At 46.0% G+C, this 24,441-nt stretch overlaps 1 protein-coding gene across 3 annotated transcripts in view; it reads right to left on the bottom strand.

The window, feature by feature from the left end:
* Positions 1 to 20,190, bottom strand: part of LOC119448975 (collagen alpha-1(XII) chain-like) — a 219,025-nt gene extending 198,835 nt beyond the window's left edge. For all 3 annotated transcript variants that reach the window (XM_049660824.1, XM_049660825.1, XM_037712179.2), the window contains exons 1-4: positions 20,043 to 20,190; positions 19,604 to 19,753; positions 19,150 to 19,479; positions 5,576 to 5,899 (exon numbers count right to left, since the gene is read on the bottom strand). In XM_049660824.1, the coding sequence (XP_049516781.1) occupies positions 5,576 to 5,899; positions 19,150 to 19,479; positions 19,604 to 19,753; positions 20,043 to 20,091 (853 nt within the window). In that variant the 5' untranslated portion in view covers positions 20,092 to 20,190. The remainder of the gene's footprint in view (positions 1 to 5,575; positions 5,900 to 19,149; positions 19,480 to 19,603; positions 19,754 to 20,042) is intronic.
* Between the last annotated feature and the right edge of the window lie 4,251 nt (positions 20,191 to 24,441).

Here is a 24,441-nt window from a genome sequence, read left to right as displayed (position 1 = left end):
TTACGGTAACCCATTTGAACATACAGATTTTGTTTCGTGATGTAAGAGAAAATCAGTTTTCGTCAGAACGCACTCATTGTCTAAGAGATGACCTAGTTTAATTTTTACTTTCGAATGTGTCATACCATCAAAATAATTTTCAAATGATAAATATGCAGGTCATTTCGATAATGTGTTCGAAATTCTCCAAAAATTTTGAGAAGACGCAGCAATTGGGCGACTTCCCCGGAACTGCTTTTATTACGGAGGGCTATATTTTAAAATGACTCGAGATAGTAGCTAAAAAAACTAACCGTGAAAATTGGAATATTTTATTGGTCGTAAGAGTCAGATGACCAATCCGAATTCGAGAATTGAAACCCGTCATCCAACGCGTTCATAAGCGTGCCTGAAGACAAAAAGCAATATATCATCAAAATTGATAGTGTCAAAGTAAGACAAGCTTGCAGTCTGCCCAAATTATATCAGCATTCCTTTCATCAGATTCCATTCCTTTTATATTATCCACCGCGCACGGCTGGCCGATTCTGTGATAACTTGGGCGCAGCGTAATTGGGACCAGTGACGAAGTGTGAAGAGGAATAGCATTGGAATCAAATCGTTACATTACCTCGGTCCTTTTCTGAACAATTTAATTCTATCTGTTTTCTTTAGTTTCGTTTTCTTAGCACTTTTTCGTATTTCTTCTTTTTTTCTAGAGGAAGCATCAAAATCTTTCAACGGTTGTTTCACGGCTGCACCTCAAAGCCTAGCACATGCATGACAGCGAGACCCGCGTCTGTGCGCGAACTTCGTCGCAAACATGTGACTCGCCTTTGTCGTGGATAATTGCGCTGCATAAAACGCAACGCAGAACGCGTCCTTTCTGCCCCCAACTTAGGTCGACCCTGAAGGTAATGCACTGGGTAAACTGGACCGACCTCGAACGTGGTACAATGTCCCATTGCGCGTCGAAGAACTGGCTGCCAGAGCGGAAGAATGGGGAGACTGGTGCTCTCTCACTTTTATGAGTAAATAGTTGAGTGAGTGACAAAACTTTATTTGAAATCCGGCGATTGGCAGGCCCAGGCCTGGGGTCGTCTAGATGGCCGCTCCCGCATGGCGTCCATGGCTCGCTGGACGGCCCAAAGTTGGTCTTGGAGTTCTGACCTGAGCAGCGTGCCCGACCATCGCGCCCGTAGATTTTCCTGGGAGACTGCCATTTTTTCTTGATATATTTTACATCCCCACAACATGTGTTGTAGGGTGGCTCTAGCAGACTTGTATAGCTTGCATATATCGCTGGCGTATATCTCGGGGTAGAAAGTTTTAGCTGCACGGGACTCACATAGGTTTCTGTTTGTAATCGCATCCATGCAACGGACTCAGCTCTGTTTAGTTTAGTGTGAGGCGGTGGTAATATTCGCCTCTGATTTTGATAGAATTTTCTAATATCGCTAACTCTTGTTAATCTGTCTTTTTCTCTCCAGATCTCCTCCTCCGCGTTCCCCCGACCAATGGAAGTCACTTCTTGCTCAGCTCGGCGAGTAAGACCTCGAGCTTCGCGGTGTGTTACCTCGTTGGGGTTGATTGCGTGAATGCCTGGAGTCGTATGCGCTGGGAACCAGAGAAATTGCCGGCCGTTCTTCTCTGCGTTAGAGAATATTGCTTTCTTGACTATGATGATGTGCCACGCCTCAGGAGAGATCCTACCCTTAGCATAGTTTCTAATGCTTTTATAACTTTTGTAAGTAAAGCAAAGTGTAGAAAGCTGTTATAAGCGAAATGTTGCTATGCGACACGACGCATATAGGCCGAACGTCATAACGCGCTACCTTACACGAGGGAAAGAATGGTAAGGCTGTTATTCACTGATTACATGGGGTGCAGGCTGCTGTGATCTAATGGGTAGAAGAGCTTCGGGCTGCTGGGCTTGGGGACCCTAGCTTGAATCACGTCATCGGATACGTACTTTTATTAAGCGACCGCTTGTGTTAAGCGCATTTGGGCGTAACTGTGAAGCATATACCCGTCGCGCGAATATGAAAACGTTACACCCTTAAGTCCCGCTTAGTCTACCCGGTGCGCAAGCTAGGCAGCCACGCAAAACCTTGGGTTAGTAGACAAAGAAAGATTAGCTTTAATGCTTACGCTCCTGATTTCTGCAGCGTAATTAATTGTGGCCAGTTTCACTCAGAAAACCGAAACCTAACTCCGGAAGAGCGCAACTGTTACGTCTTTAGCAGACGTCTGTGACTGTTACGCCTCAACTTTGAGCGAAAGCGAGAGTCGAACTCCGATGCCGCTAATTCAAACACATGTGAAACGCAGAAACCCATTTCTGAGACCACCAAGGGGCCGGTTTTAACGAAAACTGGTGCATCTAAGAGAGCAAGTTAAATTCTAGTGACTGTTGGAAGCGAATTTTTTACTTAAAACCTGATATAAAAAAATTATTTTAGGAAAATTGTAAATTAAAAAAAGAAAAAAAAAAAACACAGCCCGAAGTTCGGAAACCCGTACCTCTGCCCCAAGGGCAGCTGTGACAATTCTGTAAATTGCATCCGTTAGAGCATCCAAAGTGGACAAATTTGGTATATCAATTCATATCTTACGTGAATTTGTTACATTGCTTGCAAGGAATTTGCAAACGTCCTATCACGTATTAGTAGTGCTTTTGAGAGACATGTATAATACGTAAATTTTGCCCGCTCTAGATGCACTATTAGATGAAATTTACAGAATTGTGATATCAGTTCGCATTGTTGAGTTACTGAGTTGTAAACTTGATAGTTTAGTTTTCTGAAAATTTTCAGTTTGAACAAGCTTTATTTAAGTGTGCTGCCTAAATAAAAATTCGCTACCAACAGTCACTAGATTTTAACATTTTTCTTTTAAATGTAACAAACTTCATCACATCTAGTGCAGTGGTTGCCTAGAAATTCTATTTTCCAATTTGTTTAGATAGGAGCCCGCGAGCTTCTTCTTAAGCCGCAATCTCGCTTGCTTTACGCTTACCCAAACAGTCGCTTCACTCACGGGCATCTGCTAAGATCGCGACTGTTGCGCTTTCCCGAAGTTCAGGGCCCGACTTCAGAAATAAAACGTCTTACCCTGGAATTGTTCCCATATAAAAGAATATTTTGGCCAATCCTGATACTGGACATAGTAGCGAATAAAGAGCACTTACGAACGCAAAACTTTCTGAATTCAGCCCCAGTTTGGGTTTTCTTGGTGAAATTGACCAAAATTAATTACGTTGCAGAAATCCGCAGCGTGAGTTTCCAGCATGCTTGAAGCCGGTTATGAACTCCTCGAGTGACGGGCTTCAGATCTTGCATTAGGATTTCGTCCGTCTTGGTTAAAAAGTTACTTAGTCTAATTTTGATACTTAGTTGTATAATTACTATCCCAAGTAATTTTAATATGTATGACTTTGTGGTAACATTACACCAGAGAAAATGTCCTAATATCACATCTTTCCTATTTTTCAGGAACCTTGAACACCCATCTTCACAAAAGCCTTGCATGTATATGTACTGTATATGTAATGTTTTTTTTTTTATTTCCACTGCTATGTGTTTCTTACCAAATGCTTCAACTGGAACCTGAAAGGTATGCTAAATAAATCAATAAAATATGTAATTCTCAACTTGAGCAGTATTGGCAAGAGGCTTCAACAGATTTTCAATCAAGTGAACTATAGTTACACCAGTGAAAACAAAGCGCCCCTGAACCTGCTCCGGCTTCCTAAGGAAGTCTTCAGGAAAGGAAGTTTAACTCTATGGAATGAAAGTGCTCCATTACCTTGCTTAGCGTGCACATTTGGATGCAGGTCTTTATTTACTCTTAGCTTGCCGCCAGCTTTAGATATACGAATAATGTTATCTATTTTCTACTAACTGAGGAATTTCTGGGGGGCGCGTTAGTTCACCGAGCTTCAGGTGCACGTTAAAGAACCATCGATGGTGAAAGTTATTACGGAACCCTCAATTAAGCGGCGTGTATCGTAGCGCCTGTTGTTTTGGGACATTTAACCTCATGAATCAATCAATAGAGATAGATTATTGGACCAGGGGCGAGCAATGTTCCTGCATACTAAGTGAGGAGACTTTTCGGGACTATACACCTCGTCTATCAAGGGAAAAGGCGGTTCGGCGTTAACTGATTAAATAGGCGTGGCCATGGTTTTAATAATTCGGAAGGTCTTTGGCTGTCTCCTATCTCTTACTGGAGTTACTGTTCTTGAAAATGCTTAGACCCGAGAGCAACAGCTTCATTCTGGGATGGGTGCGTGCATGCCTGCAAGTCCTTGGGCCGCATTCGCAAAGCGCTTCGTTCGTAGGTGCTGTTTTCCATTGGCTGGCCGCCTTGGCTAATAGGATGTCCAATATGAGGATCGGCTGAAATGTTTCACTTTAAAACAATTCTAGCGTAAGAGCGTTTTGCAAAACGCGGACCCTTGGTTTTTTTCCTAACCGGCAGAATTACAAAGCTTTTATTTTGTAATAGCTGTTTGCCATTGGTTGGCCGCGTTCGCTAACATAATATTTAACGCCATGATTAGCAGGTACCTGCCCTTACCAGACCGTGGCTGCTGTCTTTCTGAATATATTTGTGAATATGTATCTGCACAGATTATATGAGGGTTGCATATTAACCTTGTGTTGCGTAATAACCTTGAATGGATGACCACGTATGTCCAGCTCTGTTTCGCATAACAACGAATACCTTCCTAAAAACATTCGGAGAAGTAACGTCGGCTCACTGCCATCTCTAATGCACACCGCGTTATTAAAGGTATGGTTAACTATATTTAATGTATTCTTCAATTTAATTTATTTTCTTTGATTCATCCATGGTGTATGTGCCACAGGGTGTGTGCCCGTTGTTGGACGATCCTTCAGAATGAGGATGTACAACTGTCACACAAGAGGTGCATAATCTCTAAATGTTGCTTGATACGTGTCACACTTTTCTGCACGTACACCTCTCATCACCAAATTGGACGCATCGCCGTTCGCTGTAAAGCATTTCATTCCGCGCTTTACTTGAGCTTCGCTAAGCATAGATTCCAAGATGTGCATCAGATCTGCATTCGCTTTGTGTGTGTGTGTGCGAACACGACCGCTGTATTTGGTCCAACCTTCAACCATGTTGTCCCCGCCTTTCGCAGTTGACAGCCACAACTTCCTTTAAAAATTAAATTGTGCTGCTTAACGTCCCGAAAGTGCACAGTGCACTACGAGAGACGCCATAGTGAATGGTTCCAGATTATTTTCACCACCTGCGGTTTTCTTAACGCACACACAAAGCACGGTACAGCAGCACCTTTGAAATCCTCCCCCTTAGGAATGCGGCCTCTGTGGCTAGAAATGGAACAGCCGACCACGGGCTCATCAGTGCATTGCCATAGCTGCAGCGGTGTATCGGAACCTCCTTTGGTTATCTTCCCTGTGCTTCCTGTGTTTTCTATATATTTGTCTGTTTGCCTTGACTGAAACCTCTAATAAAGCACCAAAAGTGAAGCCACAAAATAAAAACAAAAACGCCATCAGCAGAAAGCGAATGAGGTTACACCACAAGCGATGCTCACCAAGAGGAACGTTGACCTCGACCTCCTGTTGGGGCCCTTCGAGTCTCTCGCCCGAGCCGTCTGCTCCAACGGCCACCACAGACACCAGGTAATCGATTCCGCCCGGCAGTGGCAACGTCACGTTCAGAGCGTTCTCCACGGGCGACCAGTCGAGCGGTAGCGTCACTAGTAGTTCGCCCTGAGGACCGCGGAACTCGCTGGTGGCGTTCCAACGCACGCGGAAACCAACCGGGTCGCTGTTCCAAGCTGAAGGACCGACGACGTTGAGCACAACGTCACGACGACGGGTGGAGAGCACGGACACCAAATCAGGTGCCTCGGGCTCTGCGCAGAGATGCAGCATGAGACAAGCCACGTAGGTGCCGAACACTGACGCTATCGGCAAAATGAGTTGCACATGTTCGGAAGCGTATTCGACACATAGGCGGCGCGAAAATCTTTAACCTTCCCGTGTCATAGGTGTGCAACCTGGATTGGTGTGGCGAGGTGCGTGAGTTTCAGTAACAATACGAAGTGTGTACGTCTGAACTGGTCGCAGGCTTATATTTTGAGGAAGCTCAGCTATCCTACTTGACATACGGCGGTCTGAAGACTTGCGTGTGCAGCTGCGGTGGTCTGAAGGCAGCGGCAGCGTGCAGCTCCCACTATAAGTATATGGAGACTGTTCTTTACGTGTTGTGCCCTCTGCACAGTGATTTATGTGGCATCAGTTATGAGCTGTGCTCCGTATATTTGTGCGACCTGACTTTAGCTTGTAGTGCGTATTGTGTGACTTCTGCTGTGAGCTGTCTTTAGCGTGTTTACGCCATGCACCCGCTTTCAAGTTGAACGTTTTCATTTTTGCTCTTTCTTTTTCGTTTATTACGGCCTTGTTATTTAATTTAAAAGCACCAACACCTCCTAAATACCAAGTATCAAAAAAGAACAAATGCAGCGCCTATATTTAGCGCATGAAAATAAAGAAATAAATATTCAATGCTCTAGGGTCATTCCATGCCAATTGACCCACACCGAGCACTCGACCGCCTCCAATTTTATTATAAACATATAAGGTAATTATTATGACCGGGAATACATTTCCCACACTTTCTTATCTTACCTGGCACTAAAAAGACATTGCAAGAAAACTAGAACCACAGAGGAGACGCGCTATATTTCAACTAAATCTTTACTTCGCTAAAACATCATACTGGGAGCCGCGACGAAAAGCAGCAATGTTCACTTTTTTTCTTCTTTTCTATTCCCCCTAATTAAAAATTGAATTCTGAGTATTCACGTGCCAGAACCATGATCTGAGTATGAGTCACGCCGCAATGGAGGACTACAAGTTAATTTTGACCAGCTGAGATTCTTTAAGGTGCACCTACATCTACCACACGCGCGTTCTTGCATTTCGGCCTCATCGAAATGCGGCCGCAATCGCAGCCTCGGCCTCGAGCATAACAGCGCCACGCCAGAGGCGCTAAGCTGTTGTGGCGGCTTTCCCCCTCAATTTAACATAGAAGCTGTTGAAACAAGTGGGACAAACTATCAAGATGGAACCACATTGTGAATGGAGCGAAAAGTACTGAAGCTTGCTTGAAAGAGCATTGCACGCGTTTTGTTGCCTCTCACGTGGCTGTTGTTCATATGACCCCTCGACCTTGTGTAAATTGATGTGTTGGGAAAATGGGCCATTTTTTAAATGACCGTTCGAGATATTACCGGGCAGCAGTCAGTGCTTTAGCGACAGGTGGCCATCTGGCTCTGCATTGCCGTTTGCGCTCATGCACCCTGCATTTTGACAGCACTTTGTGTTCTCAGACTGCTGCAGAGGCGGGCTGATAAAGAAATATGCGTAGCTTCTTGCACTAAAAAATGCCGCGGAACCCAAATAGCGATCACTGTCGATGGCGATGCGATTAGCATTCAAGCAATGTTGCACACAATGCCACCGCCGAAATGTGTCCTCTATGAGACGTGTACTATAGTAGAGGGGACTCCCCTCTCGCGCTTCCCTCTAGACACACTGCGTCACCTAGCGGAGCAACCGCGAATTCCCCGCAAAGCCCCTGACTGCACCGGTGACGCGCCGATGTGTATGAGCCATGTACTGCAGCCGGCTGCTCTCTCGTGCTTCCTCATTAGAGTGACTGTACAGGCTCCCTTCAGGGAGCCAGAGTTGCGCCACTGTTTTCCGCGCGCGGCTCGCTCCACCTCCAGTGATTCTAGCACCACTATTCGACGAGCGCCATCACGTTGTCAAAAGTGGTTCCGCTGCGCTGTGGAGAAGCCAGCACTTCGCAGGCGACGCCAACCCTCCGCGGGTTCCAGCAGGCCAAGCACAATTGACATCGGCGCTGTTGTTATTCTTTCTCCTGTTTCTTCGATGCCGCTATTCGTGAGACGTGTGATCACAAGCGTGTTCTCGGGTGAATTGTAGAACCAATGTCATATGACGCACTGAAAGCGCTTGCAGTATGACGGCGTGTTGCGTGTCGAACTGTCGCAACCGCACCGAAAATTGTAAGGCATTTTTCGTAGTGCCAGGAGAGAAATCTGCTATACGCCGCCGACTCCAGTGGCTGCTGCCTATGCGCCATGACAAGCGGATTCCAAAAATACATAGAATATGCGATGTAACTGTCCATCGCTCCATATGAATGTTGTTTTTGTATTAATATAGATATTACCGCCTGTATCAAGGTTCAGTCTGTGCGCGTGTCTAGGAAAAGTGTTTGTTTTCTTGCTTATACCATTTTCGCTTTTTAGTGAAGTGTGAAAATTGGTTTGTTTACGAGCGCAGACTGGAAGTTTATTAAATAATTACAGGGTAACGGTAACAGTTAGCAACGTTGTATTATCTAGTGTTGCCGTTTTGCCGGTCTCATTCACTCCTTATCGGGATAGGGATGGTTGTCGCTTCATTGCGTGTCAACTGTTAGTTAGCTTTTGAGGACTCTGATTCGATAGTGTGCTCTTGTTTTTGTTTAGTTCACGTCGCTGCTTTGGGACCAGAAATTGTAATAATATGCAGCTTATTGCTTGGCTCGTTGGCAATTTCCAATAGCGGCGTAGCATTAACAAACATTGGTGGCCATTCTAATTCGCATTATCAGCTGGAGTCTCAGCATGTCTATAAAAATTCTTAGAAGCCACCTGTACTGTGACGTTTAACTTAGCCTTAGAAATTGGCTATACATCGCTTCAGTAAACCTGTTATTCGCATGCTCCTGTCAAAACGATGTAAAGATTGTAGCGCGTTTAACAAGCAAGAAATAAAAGCATAGTTTGTATTTAATCTAAACACGGCACTCCAGAAGATGCACAATTTAGTGTACACAGAAGAACTTTACACATGAAATAAATACGTAATGCATGCAGCCTTAGTCAGCGCCTGTGTCGGCTAGATGAGGCCTGTAACACATATAAATTTGTCCGTGTCGTGTAACAAGCGACAAGGAAGCTATGCTGGAAAGATTAGAATCAACATAGTGGTGCAGCTCAATGCAAAGAATTTAAGAGTGCTTGCAATTGCGCGCGATATTCACCTGATTTCGGCTTTCATACACTAAACACAAGTAGTGTTGGACGCAACATCGCTGTTCAATGCGCATTCACATTTTCAGCTGTCGAGGGCCGTGATCGCATGCATGCACGCCTAATACTGGTGTAACATGGCCACTTTCGATCGCTATCGAGCCCGATCCGGGTGAAAGTTCTCGACTAGCTGCGATTGGCATCCTTCCGCAGTAAGCGCAAAGCAGCCAATCGCGACCGACAAATTCTATCCGATCTGGCTCGATCGCGATCGAAAGTGTGTATGTTCATCACATGCTGCATTTTAAGCAATGATTGCATACTGAGGCTCGTAAGTGTGAAACGCAGGTTCGTAAACGTAAGGTGAGCAATCGAGTTTTACTGGCAATATGATAAAGAATATAAAGAAAGCATAAAAAAGCGTTACTGGCAGTGCCGCGCGAGCGCGGCTCTACGCGTACGGAGATTGGCTTTCCCGTACAACTTTGGAACACAAGATGGCGTACCTTGGCGCAACTCTGGCTCCCTAAAGGGAGCCTATACAGTAACCCTATTCCTTATGTACACGTTGCGCCAGCTAGCGGCATTCCTGAGAAGTCCGCGCGTGTCCTCTGAGATGCCTGGCACACCGGCGCGTGCGAAAGATGATCATACCCAGTGGCTCTTACCCAGTGAACGATGGCAGGTGTGAAAGAGGTTCATTGAAGAGAGGCTAATGCCCAGTGCTTTCGTGGAGCAGCTTGGTAAAGGATCGGGCTGCTGTGCTCCGGAGGAACCCCCGTGAAATCGTTTGATTTCAGCCAGCATGGCAGAAGTGTTAAAGGTCTTCTTTTTAATAAAAGGTTCGGGGAAGGTAGTTAGGCACCCAGGTGGTGGCAGAGCAAAAACTGCCGGAGGCAGCCCAAGAATCGAATTATCGCAAGCTAATCGCTATAAAAGAGGGTTATAAGTGTGTAAGCATCCCGTCGCTGACACCCACCACAGCTTTGGGGAAATAGTCGAGCATTCCCCGCTCCTGTGGGCGGCAGATGAATAGCTGCCGACAGTTACCTCACCGCTAAAATAGGTGTAAGCATACTTACGGTCAGTTGCTCGGCAACTACGGCACGCTTGGAAGGACCACCTAATGGGAAGTTGGTGGCATGGGACTGCCAGACTCTGTTCTTCTTCGAACTTACTAACAAAACTAAACTACTTCTCTCGTTCTCTCTCTCTCTCTCTCTCTATATATATATATATATATATATATATATATATATGATTCATGTTATGTAGAACGGAGTGGATCCTGCGAGCCAGACGACGGTGTGTTCCCGCTGCTATCCGGCAGAATTTTTGAACGAATGAATGAATTCTGGGGCATTACGTGACAAACCCACAACTTTATTATGAGGCACGCCGTAGTGAGCGACTCCGGATTGATTTTAACCACATCGGAATCTTTACGGAACCCCCAATCCACAGGACACGGCCATTTTTACACTTCGGCCCCCTCGAAATTCTGCTGCCGCGGCCGGGACTTGATCCTGCGACCTCGTGCTTAGCAGCCCAACACTATAGCCTCTAAGCCACCACGGCTAGAGGTGGAATTTTTACTCCTTCTTGTTTGAGTAAATTTATGCTTTTCCTAGTGGCCGACAATGTATGAAAGCAGAGGCGATGCTTCTAAATCAAATAGTTGTAAGTGACTGTCTTATCTACGTATTTCTAACTTTCTATTCCTCTTTCTTTTACGCTCACTATTCGTTTGGATTTTTTCTTGATTGATAAAACAAAACAAAAAAGTCGCAGTTTCGCCCGAAAGGTGAAGCATCGATTGCGATAGCTATTTAGTAGACAGCTATTAACTAAGTTAACAACTATGGTGTCAGCGCGCACAGGCCAACATGAACACATTACACTCGATGACCGCGGACACTCGCTGTCAGAAGATTGGCGTGAGGAAGCGCGGCCAAAGCAGCGAGCGAAGTGACCTTTGTACTGTCTCTCGCTTTAACACAAATGAGCAGCTAGAACCCACCACGCATAAAGGCATGAGCCATCGGCGCACCAAGGTCTGGCCCTAACGCAAATAGCTTTCGAGCCCCGCACGACCTTGCACGGCCGCGCACTCCGCACTTCCTGCTGGGGTGCACCGCTGTCCCCCTTCCTCCCCTCCGACCAGTTCTTCGCGCGCGCGAGATTAACCCGCGATCGTAAGCTCCCCTCGCATGCATCGATTCGCACAACAGCATAGGGTGCGCGGCGATGATGTTATAGCCCTTGTACTTTATACGGAACATCACGGAGACGACGACGGCAAAAATGGACCTGGAGTATCCATGTAGTTGCTATCGCAATAAATAGCCAAACGAAGCTATCCCCTTTACAGGGAGCATCTACGCGTGTATTTGATTTTGTGGCTATTTAGGCCCCGTTTTGCGCCACGAGAGTGTAAACGAACATGTACACCGTATAGTACACCGTATAGGGACCGACGTTTGGTCCACTATAACAATGCGTGAGTCGGCGAGCGAAAGAACGAGGAACCGGTCAGGATGATGGCGGAGCAGATGTAGATGTAGAGCCTTGATGGTAGTGGCACATACCCACTCTGGGGGATTGGCCAAGAACCGGGTAGTTCCATATAATAATGAGAAAGGTGATTTATAAAATACTGCAAACATAAATTTGAGAAGGTACTGTATTTTATTCTTCGTCTCTTCTTCTGACCTCGCAGCACGCAGCACGAGGAACGAAGCACATGCGCATGCTCATGCACCTGAGCGCGCCATCATTAAAAGGAGGCCGATAATAATTACGATGGCCGCTTGAGGGCTCCCCCCTTTTCGGAGAAGCGCAGCGATGCACGGGCTCCCAAGAAACGGCCCTTGGAGGCGGGCGGTCGGGTTAATCTTTTGTTACCGCGGTGGTGCAGCGGTCGAAAGCGTATAATGCTGGCGAGGTCGCCAGGTAGGCGGGTTTGACTATGTCGATAGCCGCGACTTCTTCACGTCCGTTGAGCTCGATGGTGACAGTTTTTTATGTCCGGCTAAGCACCTTGAAAGGGCCGCCGTAGGGAGGCGTAAGGGTAGGTCGGATGCCTTCACGCTGGACGAAAGCGTGGCTCGCTGTAGTCAATCCTTGCTGACAAAAACGCCAGTCGACGATGCATCCCGGCTAGGGCAAGGACGCAGGCGGGAAAAGAGAAAGCGGAGCTGTTGAACGTGACTGTCTGGATCAGGCGTGGCGACAGTAGCTGGCGCGAAAAATTCACCAGGAATACGCAGCGTTGTGCCATAGAGCAGCTCCGCAGTTGTGCAGCAGAGGTCTTCTTTGAAAGACGAGCGCACACCAAGCAGGACGAGAGGTAGAGCTTCAGCTCAAGAAGGGCGAGCCTGGCGAGCCATCAAGGCGGCTTTAAGTTGACGATGAAGGCGTTCGACCATTCCATTGGCCGATGGGTGGTACACGGTAGTATGGACATGGCGGACGCCAAGCAGGTACGTGAGTTAGCGGAAGAGATCGCATTCGAACTGTCGGCCGCGATCGGTGGTAACAACGCTGGGGCATCCGAAGCGTGAGATCCAGCCACTGACAAACGCAGAAGCCATGGTAAGTGCCGGTACGTCGGTGAGAGGAAACGCCTCAGGCCAACCGGTATAACGGTCCACTCAAGTAAGGATGTAGCGAGCACCTCTGGATGGTGGGAGTGGGCCAACGAAATGAATGTGAACGTGATCGAACCGAGAGTCGGGTGGGCGAAAGGAGTGAATTGGCGATTTCATATGTCGTGTTGTCTTAAAGCATTGACAATGAAGGCATCCATGCGCCCAGCGGCACACGTCAGAGTTCACACTCGGCCACACAAAGCGGATCGTAATGAGACGCTGCATAGCACGAACTCCTGGATGACTTGCGCCGTGAAGCTTGTCGAATATTTGACGGCGGAGCCGGAGTGGGACAAACGGACGTGTTCGACCTCGTGAGACGCCGCAAGCGATGGTGCCCGAAGAAAAAAGAAGGGGAACGTCGGACAGCGCCAATGACGTGGTGGCTGAGCGGATGTCCCGAAGTTCGAGATCTGTAAGTTGCGCCGCTGCGATTTCTTCGAAGTCAAGTGTGGGCGTTGATATTGCGTCGATACGGGAGAGGGCATCTGCTGCCGCGTTGGCTGGGCCTTCAATGTACCGAACGTCCACGGTGAATTTGGACATAAAGTGGAGGTGCCCTATTTATCGTGCGGTATAAGTGTTGTGGTTACCGCGAAAAGCGAATGTCAAAGGCTTGTGGTCCGTGAGGACGTGAAAGCTTGAGCCTTCCAGTAGGTGTCGGAAATGTCGAATGCCCAAGTATACCGCCAGCAGCTTACGACCGAACGTGCTGTATCGCGTTTCTGCAGGTTTCAGTTTCTGCGAGAAAAACCCGAGTGGGTACCAAGAGTTGCGCTGGAACTGCTGTAACAGCGCGCCGACAGCCGTACTAGATGCATCGGTGATGATACGCATCTGTGCAATGTACAGAGGAAGCACAAGCAGTGCGGCACCCGCCAATGCGTTTTTGGGAGCTTGCAAGGACACTTCGGCGTCAGACGTCCAAGTCAGTGGGGAGGATGGAGCTTTCGTGGTCTTGAGTAGGTCGGTGAGTGGTATGATGATGCGGGCGATGTTGGGAAGAAAAGGGCGGTGAAAGTTGAGCAGCCCAAGGAACTCGCGGAGCTTTCGGATTGATGTTGGGCGAGGAAAGTCGCGCAAGGCTTCAACCTTCTTTTCCAATGGTCTGATTCGCTCGCGAGTCACGTGGTGTCCGAGGAACTCAATGTCATCGACACCGAAGACGCACTTTGCGGGGTTGATGACAAGGCCGTGTTCTTGGAGCCTTGAAAATAGCAGGCGCAAATGGTCGCAATGCTGTTCGGAGGAAACACTAGCCACCAGGAGGTCGTTGAGATATGCGAATACGAAGGGGAGTCCTCGGGTTACCTCGTTGATGAACCTCTGAAACGTCTGAGCAGCGTTTCTCAACCCGAACGGCATGTGAACGTACTCGAGAAGCCCGAATGATGTCACAATTGCAGTCTTAGGGATGTGCGCGGGCTGAACCGGAATCAGGTGGTAGGCCTTTACCAAATCAATGTTGTGAATATCACCGCTCCCGCTGGTTGGCAGAGAAGTTGTAAATGTGGGGGAGGGGATAACGATCAGGGACGGTGCGCCCGTTGAGGCACGGTAGTCGCCGCACGGGCCCCAATCCCCAGGGTCACGCTTGGGAACCACGTGGAGAGCTGACGACCAACTGCTCGACGAAGGATAGATGATGCCCAGTTGCAGCATGTGATTCAGTTCTCATTCGGCGATGGCAAGGCGGTCCCCAGCGAGACGTCTGGGTCGGCAAAACACTGGAAGGCCAGTAGTGACAACGTGATGTGGGACGTTGTGACGTACTTGCAGCTCGAGGTTCCTTGGTTTTTGATGGCTGGGAAGTCTGACAGAATTGAGGCGTACTTAGATGATGGTACCTGAGGCGCCGTTCCAGTGGTTAATGTCGTAGGTGCGAGGATGTCTTGTATAGACATACTGGTCGTCGTGTCGACGAGCGCGGAGATCAACACTGAGGGCGAAGTGGGTCAGAAAATCAGTACCCAATATGGCCATGCGTACATCTGCAACGACGAATACCCACCGGAAGGTGCGTCGGAGACCCGTGTTGATGGTAAGAAAGCGCTGACCAGATGTGTTGATAGCAGAGCTGTTGGCTGCTTGAAGAGGCGCAGTTTTCTGAGAGCGCTGCCGGTCTAGTCGCATGGCAGGAACCACACTGACTTCTGCACCTGTGTCCAGAAGAAATCCATGTCCGGCAATCCTGTCAGTGACGTAGAACAGGCGGCTTGTCGTACGGCAAGATTCACTTGCAGCCATCAGTGGCTCTGCGGCATGTTTCCCCTCCAGCCGCAAAGGGAACGGCACTGAGGTGCGCTGGCACCGAAGTTGCTGTGGTACCAGTAGTATACGCGGCGACGAGGACTTGAACGTGAGCTAGACCTAGGGGGCAATCTGAAACAGGAATCGCGGTCTCGTCAACGAGGATGGGATGGAGGCCGTAATGCATTAACAGTCTCGGCAAGGTCACCGATCAGTTGCTCAAGGCGAGACTGCCGGTCTTCGAGTTGCGACAGCGGAACGGTAGATGCCGTCTCCACAGTACCAGGGACCGAGATTAGGTCCACTATAACAATGCGTGAGTCGGTGAGCGAAAGAACAGGGAACCGGTCAGGCCAATAGCAGGAGCAGAAGAGACTCTATTTTATTCTTCTTCTCTTCTTTTGCCCTCGCAGCACGCAGCAGGAGGAACGAGGCGCATGCTCATGCACCTAAGCGCGCCATAAATAAAAGGCGGCCGATGATCATGACGCTGGTCGCTAGAAGCACTTCTACAGAATGCTGCCCATATTCCCCCAACTCTCAACTCACGCGCACATGCTCACTGTAAAGAAATCATTCTTTGCTGCATGTAATCCCAAATGTCCATTGAAGGACTAAACAAGGCAGCTGACTCGGCTTTAAGTGTGACATTTTGCTGGATCTCTGTGAATAAGAACATTAACAAGATGTTCCTCCCAGCCATTTTTCAATCATAAATGGTTGGATCCTACGTCCCTCATCTAACGACGCTTATCGAGGTTGCTAAAGAGTGAAACGGACTATGAAGATGTAGCGCATGACATTACTGGATGAAAGGATGCGGGACCGAGGACCGTATAATGTAAAACAATTCCATTCTGATTTAATACCAATCTTCAGATGTCAAATTTACGTAACCGCTGTTGCACGTCTCGAGCGATGATACGCAGCATTTGAGCAGTCCACTTATAAGCTCTCCTCCATTATAGGAGGTCACTTCTGTTTTCTTTGAAAGCAAATCTCATTGCATGCCTAACTTCATCCCCTCACCTAGTTTTCTGCTCTCCTCGACTACGCTTCCCTTCTCTTGGTATCCATTCTGTAACTCAAATGGTCCACCGGTTATCCATACTACGCATTACAGGACCTGCCCAGCTCCACTTTTTCCGCTTAATGTGAACTAGAATATCGGCTATCCGCCTTTGCTCTCTGATCCACACTGCTCTCTTTCTTTCTCTTAACGTTAGGCCTAATATTTTTCGTTCCATCGCTCTTTGTGCAGTCCTTAACTTGTTCTCGAGCTTCATTGTTAACCTCCAAGTTTCTGCCCCGTATGTTAGCATTGTTAGAACGCAATGATTGTATACTTTAGTAGGAAATTTAGCAGTAGGAAGTTATGAAATTTGCAGGTACATGTTGGAATCAGCTAGCGCAAGACAGGGGCAATTGGAGATCGCAGGGAGAGGCGTACGTTCGGCAGTGGGCATAAATATAGGCTGACGATCACCATGATGATGAACATTGAGCACCTTGAAAGTTATTTTTTCTTATTTAATTGGCGGTCAAGAGGTGAAGAGCACGCAGAAGTGGAGGCGGTTTCGGTGGGTTAGAGCTTGCGCAGTGAAAGTAGATATCCGGATGAGGAAGGTGGTGTAAATGTCTGATATTCGCCTACTTCACCTTGTCGAGCTAGCTGTAGCTGGTCGAAAATCGGGGTGGCGTTTAACGGAACATTACAAATGTCGCCAAAACAGATCCTTAGAGAGGAAAGTTTGGCAGAGCGACGTCATATTCGTGCCAAAAGAGCTCGGAAGCGTTATAATGCCATGTAAAACATTTTATTATACGCATATAACTCCGTGCTCCGCGGCAACTCCGAATTGCCAATGTCAGAGGGATCGGTAGGCAGACGTCTTCTATTGATTCCGGAACGGGGCGTCTCTTAGGCATATTACAGCACCTTTAATGCGTAACACGTCACCTTAAGGGATAAGTTTTCGCAGTTTTGTGACGTGACGTGACAGATAGTCCGAAAAGGGGGTCAGCCCAAAAACTTTTAACCAATAGCGGGGAGCTAACAGTGAAAAAGGCGAATGGGAAATAGTCATATTTAGTTTGTTGAGTCCAATCATGCATAATTAGTGTGTACACGTCATATGAAATGATTAGCTTTCTCGGTTTTTCTGACGTCGTGTGACAGACCAGTGAAGTGGGGGTGGCCCGAAAAGTGTTTGACCAATTTTGGAGGGCTGGTTGCAGAAATGAAATAGAAACATCTGGTATAATGTTACGTTATAGCGACCGTGAAAGGTTTATTTTCAAAAAGGGGCATCGACCTTAGTTTCACACAATTTCTCTCAATGCGTTTGGTTTGATTGGATAAACATGCATCGGTTTTTTCGTGTTTTATTCACAAGGACATAAAGAAGAAAATATCTATTATTCCCCAAATTTCTTGTTGTTTTTCTGAACCATCACATTTCTAGCTATCGCCTAAAATTGGCCCCCACTCCGAGGAGGTCGTCTCAATTTTATAGTTTGGTTTTAACAACCTAAAGCAATTTTTGGGCTGTCAAAGATGTCGTATTAAATGCCTCCGACGTGGTAGTTATCAAATAGGGTTCTTTAAAAGGGGCCTGAATGCATGTACCCGAACGTTCGTAGTTGCAATGGCGCTGTGGGATCCGCCTTGGTTTGCAGCAGCCGTAAAAAACATTCAGCTACACTCCAGATAAACAAACTGTGGGGATTTAGTGCGAAAAATTCTGCTCTGAGTCCAGCCACGTTTTCGTGGGCGAGCCTATTTCGCGGTTTATAGTGGGTCGATCGAGGTGATAGTGCAGTCTAGAATAATGTGCGACTGGTGCGACTGGGTATGTGCTACTGGGTTTTAATTTGCTTTCAGTCGTATATATTGTCATTAAAAAATTGTCTTATTATAAACACTACAGCCTATAATCTTTACGTAACCGTTCGTTACAGAACAGTAACATTATTCATACGTCCATTCTGTACAAATCAGGATCGAGCGCTCCGAATTATGTAGACGTCAACTACAGTTGGGTTTGCCAATCATTTTAGACATTGGAATAACTTTAGCAACACTTTAATGGCATTGTCATGCGAATTACTGTTTTTTATGGCTAGTGCAAAATAAAGAGAGTTGTGAGAAGGAAAATATTATGGACATTTAGGCATTTTTGCCGAATATATTTCTAAGGACACAGAACGCTAGAATGACCAAAGCAGTGGTTGTAATCAAGGAAAAGTAAAAATGAACTGTCGATTGGTTATTTTATTCCCTCGCTTGATATTTGCGCGCAAGAAAGCAGGAATAAATGCACAGAACTATCACATACTAAAGGTTTAACCACAAATACTTTGAAAGTTATTCTGCTAAACATTCATTTTTTTTCGTTTGCTCTACGCAGAACGTTTACCCATTGTGTATTTGAGATTTGTGTACGGCTACGGTTTATTTTTCGAGAATGAATTAACGCTGTGTGCACGATTTACGCATGAATATGTGCTGGTGCAAAGATAAAAGCAGACGTCATGGGCAGGAGAAATTTCATTTTCGCATTTTCGTCGCTGGGAATGAGCGGCCTGTTAAAGTTCAAACGCCAGAACGAAGCTAAGATTGTTACCGTAATATCACTGCGCAGCTTCAAAAGTGTCTCGCGTAAACTTCATTTCATGCTAGGTAACCGTATCTAAGCTAATAATAAGTTTGCACTGCCAGTTGCTCATGCAGCTATCACGTACCGTGAGTAGTGGTAGCCGAAAGAGAGCGTTTGCCTCTGACGCTTGCAAGCAGGCCTAATGCAAGCGGTGAACAAAACACAGGAGGAAGTTTTGGAGCTCTTATCTTCGCATTCTGACAGCGGGGATAGTATATCCTGGCAAGAAACGCGCCTGTTTACAAAGCGTGAAAATAATAGCATCGGAATTCAATCATTTCATTATCCCTGCCCTGTTCCCTTTTGGGATACGATTATCTTGGCTGAATTAACTCACTATACAACTGAACTCTGTTCACTAAACACAATTGAAATCGTCCATACGGTAAAGGGTACGTCTAAAAAATGTATAGAAGACTAGGCAGCAAGGATTGATAGTTTCCACGAGACTCCTATATTTGTTTTCGGAAAAATAATGCTTTCTCGGCACACTCACCCGCGGGCAATGTCTGGAAGTTCATAGTAGCCGCTTTCCCAATGCGATACGTGGTTTGGGGCTTGCCACTTTCAGTGTAGAATGGCCTCAGGATTAACGTATAGTTGGTCCACGGCTTCAACCAGTGTGCCTGGTACGAATGAAGTCGTCCTGATACGATGTTCTGGAACGAGTGTGGAACTGACTTTCCTGTCAGAAAGTAACCGGCTAGTTTCATTGTTGAGTGCTTTTGCGATTTCGTTGTAAGCACCGACCAATAAAGATGCGCAGACGTCCTTGTGATGTCAGGGTTCTCAAAGGAAATGTCTGTGTTCAGCAAATACCCCGTAGCTGCAAGAAAAAGATACAAACGGTACAAAAACTGCGGACAACAAATAAGCAGCTGCTGTAAAATCATAGTGGTCGTCTTGTGTTCTTGTGATGCTCACCAAAGTAGCACCGATAACAAACTCACCGCAGATATCCGAGCTTTCATCGGAAAGGTCATCGCTGCTACTAGGGTCGGAGGGAGGGACGCAGTCCACAACGCCGTTGCACACTGACGTAGTCGGAATAAGGACGTCTTCATGCAGGCAGCTGAAATCCTTTTCCTCGTAACAGGAACCTGCGCGAATGTGAAAGCTATTTGGTTGGTTCGCCACATGCGAATAGAATGGCACAGCCTACGATAAGATGCGGAGCTGTTACTCTTCGCGTCGTCCGTTGAAACGCTAAATCATAAAGGAGGGCTACATGCTCTCTGCAATAAATAGAGACAGAGACAAATCCTGCGACAAAATAAGCTTGCAAAGTAGCCGGCACGACCAATTTTCTTGCTTGTGTTTGGCCACCAATTTAACAAAACCTGCAACATGGAGCACGGCATGGAAGCTTCGTGCAGTGTATACACTTACTCATCCTGTAGAAGCAGAGCAGCAACAGGGCCAGGTTTGTAGTCCGCATAATGCTGCGAGAGCACGCGTTCACGGGTGGTTCATCAAGCGCGTTTCCCAAGAGACTGCGGCGGGGCCAACCGAGTGCTGGAGCTTAAGTAAATCGAAAACGAAACTATATAAGGCAGAAGCACTGACGAAAATTTTTCAGCGTAGAGAGCAAGATAGTAGTTGGCACTGATCAGCGCTATGGAGAAGCCTCACGTCTCCGCACAGGATATGCGGGTGGCTGGCCGAGATACGGGGGTGTCAAGTGTATTCAGTTTTGCACGCCACGCAGCGTGATAAAAGTTGGTGGAGTAGGCGTTGCTTAGCGTGTAAAATTTCTAAGCGAGACCGTCTCGCGGAAGTAAATCCCATAGTCTGGCTTCATATCAGACCCAAGCATCGCGAAAGCTCCTAAGAAAACAGTAAGCATATGAAAACGTGACACCAGACCTCTTCTTGGCATCAAGTCGAGCTGTGCAAAAGAAAAACAGAAATGTTTGAAGAAAGAGGTTGGTGGTAGTATCCGTCATTATTTATTTCAATTTAGAAAGCAGCGAAAGAAGGATGTCCGTGGAAAAGAATTCAGAGCAAAATAATCTAAAAAACACGCACCTCGGATTGCACTCTGCAGTGGGACAACACAGTCACGCTGGGTTTAAATGTGATAGTGTTCGTCATAGGGTTTACTTCTATGAGAATAAATTGATATTCAGAACAAAAATCTGAAGTAAGGTTTTGGCGCGGAGAAAGAAAGCTTCAGTAACTTAGTGACTCAATTTTTTGAAGCATGGAAAAAGCCCGTTATGAATACTAAGGCATAGGCGAAATATAATTGAATAGGAAGAGCAAGCTATTGCATAACTCACGGAATTTCACGCAATTTGCAACATCTTCGGTAAGAAAATAAATAAAATTACAAAATCCAAGAAAAAATTTCGCAGTCTCCCCGAAAGGTGAAGCACCAACTGCGATAGCAAACTAGTAGAAAGCTATACGCAGTAGGAATACTAGCTTTATCAGCTGCATAAACTTGGACACATTGGCTAACTAACTGAATTAACAAGCGTGGTGTCAGCGCACACAAGGAAACATGAATAGATCACACTTGATGACCACAGAAAACCACTGTTAAAATGCTGGCACGAGCAAGCGCGACCGCAGCAGCGAGCGAAGGTTCATGCGATCTATCACTTCAACGGAAACTGAGCGGCGAAAGCACAGCGCATACAAAGGTGAGAGCCGTGTGGAGATCGCTTTTAAGATATGGTGCGTGCGACACCCACAGCGGCGCAAAGTACCAGTACGCAGTTGCTCGTAGAGTAGAAGCCCCACCCCATCAATCCTGCGCTGCCTTCCCACTTTCCTCCTTTCGCGTGGTAGATTGAGCCGTCAGTTGCCCTTGCGCCTGGTTGCAAGATACGCGTTTAGTGCCGCAGCATAGCGTTGTCCTCTCTTCCTTCCTCCCTTCGATCCCCCCACTGCCTTTCGCGCAACGGAAGAAGTCGCGTTTGTGCTCCGCCGTGCCTTCGCTCTCCGTGAAAGCGCGCGTCCCTCGCGCACTTTCATTTGCACATACAGTATATGGCGCGCGGGGACGATTTTAACACCTTGGACCTTATACGGAACCTCACGGCGGCGGCGATGACGACGCCGATGGCAGAAAACCGCTTGGAGTGCCTGTCAAATTGATATCGCAATAAAAACAAACTCGTGGATGACGGGAATTGCAACACAGCAAGCTTGCTGCGTTGGGTGCTCAAAGGCAGCCTAATCAAGTTTTCTTTAAAAATTGACATTGAAGCACTCAGTTTATCACCTATTGGAAGTGCCTGCTTTGTCTATGGCCCTTGCATTCCGAAGCTTCAGTGCTACGAGATTTTTTTTCTTTAATGGTAAAGGACATTATTGAAAAATGACTTAGCTTTCTGACACAATGGCGGGTAGTTATCGCGTGGCAGTGAGGAAACCTATTTATTTATTTATTTATTTTTCTTCAATCACTCATTCATTCATTTTACTCTCAAGCACACAGAGTTTTACAGAGGGTAGTGGAGTACAGAAATATATAAACGAAGCACGACGAAAATATGAAATGCATATACATTTCATGCGCGTTACAGGTACGTATATGAGCATGCAATTTGCAAAGCTCACAAAACTCAATAAATGAAATATGCAAATAGGGTCTAAAAGCAAACAAACAAGAAAGAGTGCAACTTCATGCGTCTCTTCTGAAGTAACTCTGGATCGAGGAACAAAACAAGTAGTGGTCTGAAATTATAGTGATATCTGAAGCAAGTTGGTTCCTTTCTTCGGACGTGCGCGGAACAAAGAAAAGCGTTAGAGCGACAAGTAGTGACGTCTATGTCTTAATTATGGTTGTGTTCTAAGCGGGCCGAACGATAAGACAGGGTTTCAGCGAATTGACGTTTCAAAACTGGATGATGGTACACCGTACCTTGTGAAAAAGCGTAAGACAAATTCCTTTGCTAAATGTCTCAATCGATTGGGAAGAAAGGGCACGTTTTATTGATGTGATACTGCTAGCGCGATTGTAGTTAGACAAAATAAAACGTGCTGCGTTATTCTGTATAATTCCAGATAGGATGTTAAGTGCGACTGAAAAGAATCCAAAATCGAGCATGCATATTTTACTTTTGGACGCACTTGTGTTTTAAATATTGTTAGTTTCACAGCTACAAGGACTCGACTAAAGTTAAGCCTGAGGTAACCTACGTTAAGATTGCCGTTGTTAATAACATAGTAAACGTGTTTTAAGCTCAGACCAGATGCTACAGAAATGCCCAGGTACTTATAAGAAGTAATAGAATATAAAGTCGTGTTGTTTAGGGCTTGTTGGCAGGAAGTCCATGAGTATGTGAAGCATGTAATAATTTCATTTGTTAGGGTCTGATTCTATGTGGCATCTTTTGCACCCACGGTCAATACTAACGATGTCAGGTTGCAAAGGATTAATGTCCAAGTTATTTGTTGTTTTGCGATAAACAACACAGGGATCTATGAAGAGTTGAAGTCAGGAATTTACAGAATTGGGTAAATCAATAATATAAATGATGAAAAGGTCAATACTAACGTTGCAATACGTGTGTGGTAATAAAATTTGATTCTGATTCTGAATCCCTGAGTATCCCAAGAGGCGAGAGGAACAAAGGGTGAACTTGAATTATTGCCACCAACGTAATGTGAAAAATTATTTTAAAAATACGCAGTCCAGAAGAGAAGGTTGCACTCTAGTTCAAGTTTCAAGTTTATAGAGAAAAGGGTGATGGTTAATTTTGTGAAGGCCTTGTAGAAGTCCTAAAAATGCAATTGACCCAAGACGATCAATCCAGAATATTATGCGAGGAATGAGTGAAACAGGGAGAGTGTGTTTCACATGAGAACGACTTTCTAAATCCATGACTTGCTAAAAACGAGTTAGATTCGAGAACTGTGACGGGATTAGGAAATATTATATGCTGAAAAATCTTATAAGACATACAAGTGAGAGAAATAGGTCGGTAGTTAATAACAGATTGCTTGCTTCGGGATTTATGAACTGGAAACACCTTCATCTCTTTCCTAACCCGAGGCATCACCCTTGATCCAAAGACTTGTGAAATATTTTACGCAAGGAAATAGGTGAGTGCATGTTTGTTTATTTAATAAATATGGAATTATTATTGTCGGCACCACTACCAGAAGAGAGTTGGCGGGATTCAATCAATTTAACAATACTAACAGCGTCAATCACTATAGGACAGCTAAATAGAAGATTGCGCATCGGTAAGGAGGCAGCCGTACCTGTAGATGAGGCTGAGAAGTTCCGAGCAAAAATTTCATTCAAAATTGGTGCACATGCATCGGCAGATAAAGGATGACCATTCATGTCAACAAGTACAATTTCACTGATAATATTATTGGTTACAATTTTCGGAAAATTTCTTTGGATTATTGATAAGCATTGCGGATGGTAGGGTAGTTGACAGAAAGTTAGCTTCTAGCGTCTGTAACTGCCAAGGTGCGGTAACCTATACATAAGTAAGACAGCGTTCACTGCTACCTTGAGATTCTGCCGCATGAAACAAGCGTTTCTTTCTGTTGGAAAGCAGATTTAGGTAGGTTTTATACCAGGGTGAGCAACAACTTACAGGTATTAACATCTGAAAAATAACACTTCCAGTAAGGTCATGGATTTTGATAACAAATATCCCAGTTTTCCTGGACACTTCAATAATCAAAGTCGTGCAAGTGAACATCTAAACAAAGACGCAATTCTTGCATAATTACTTCAATGTTTGCAGCGTTGCAGTCGTAAATTACCTTGCGTTACTTAATAGCAGTAGACATGCTAATGTGTATGTAAAAGTGC

The sequence above is a fragment of the Dermacentor silvarum genome, chromosome 1 (assembly GCF_013339745.2).
Source record: "Dermacentor silvarum isolate Dsil-2018 chromosome 1, BIME_Dsil_1.4, whole genome shotgun sequence".
NCBI classification, from domain to species: domain Eukaryota; kingdom Metazoa; phylum Arthropoda; class Arachnida; order Ixodida; family Ixodidae; genus Dermacentor; species Dermacentor silvarum.
The sequence above is the reverse complement of the archived record's forward strand: the minus strand, read 5'-3'. Positions and strand labels throughout refer to the sequence as shown.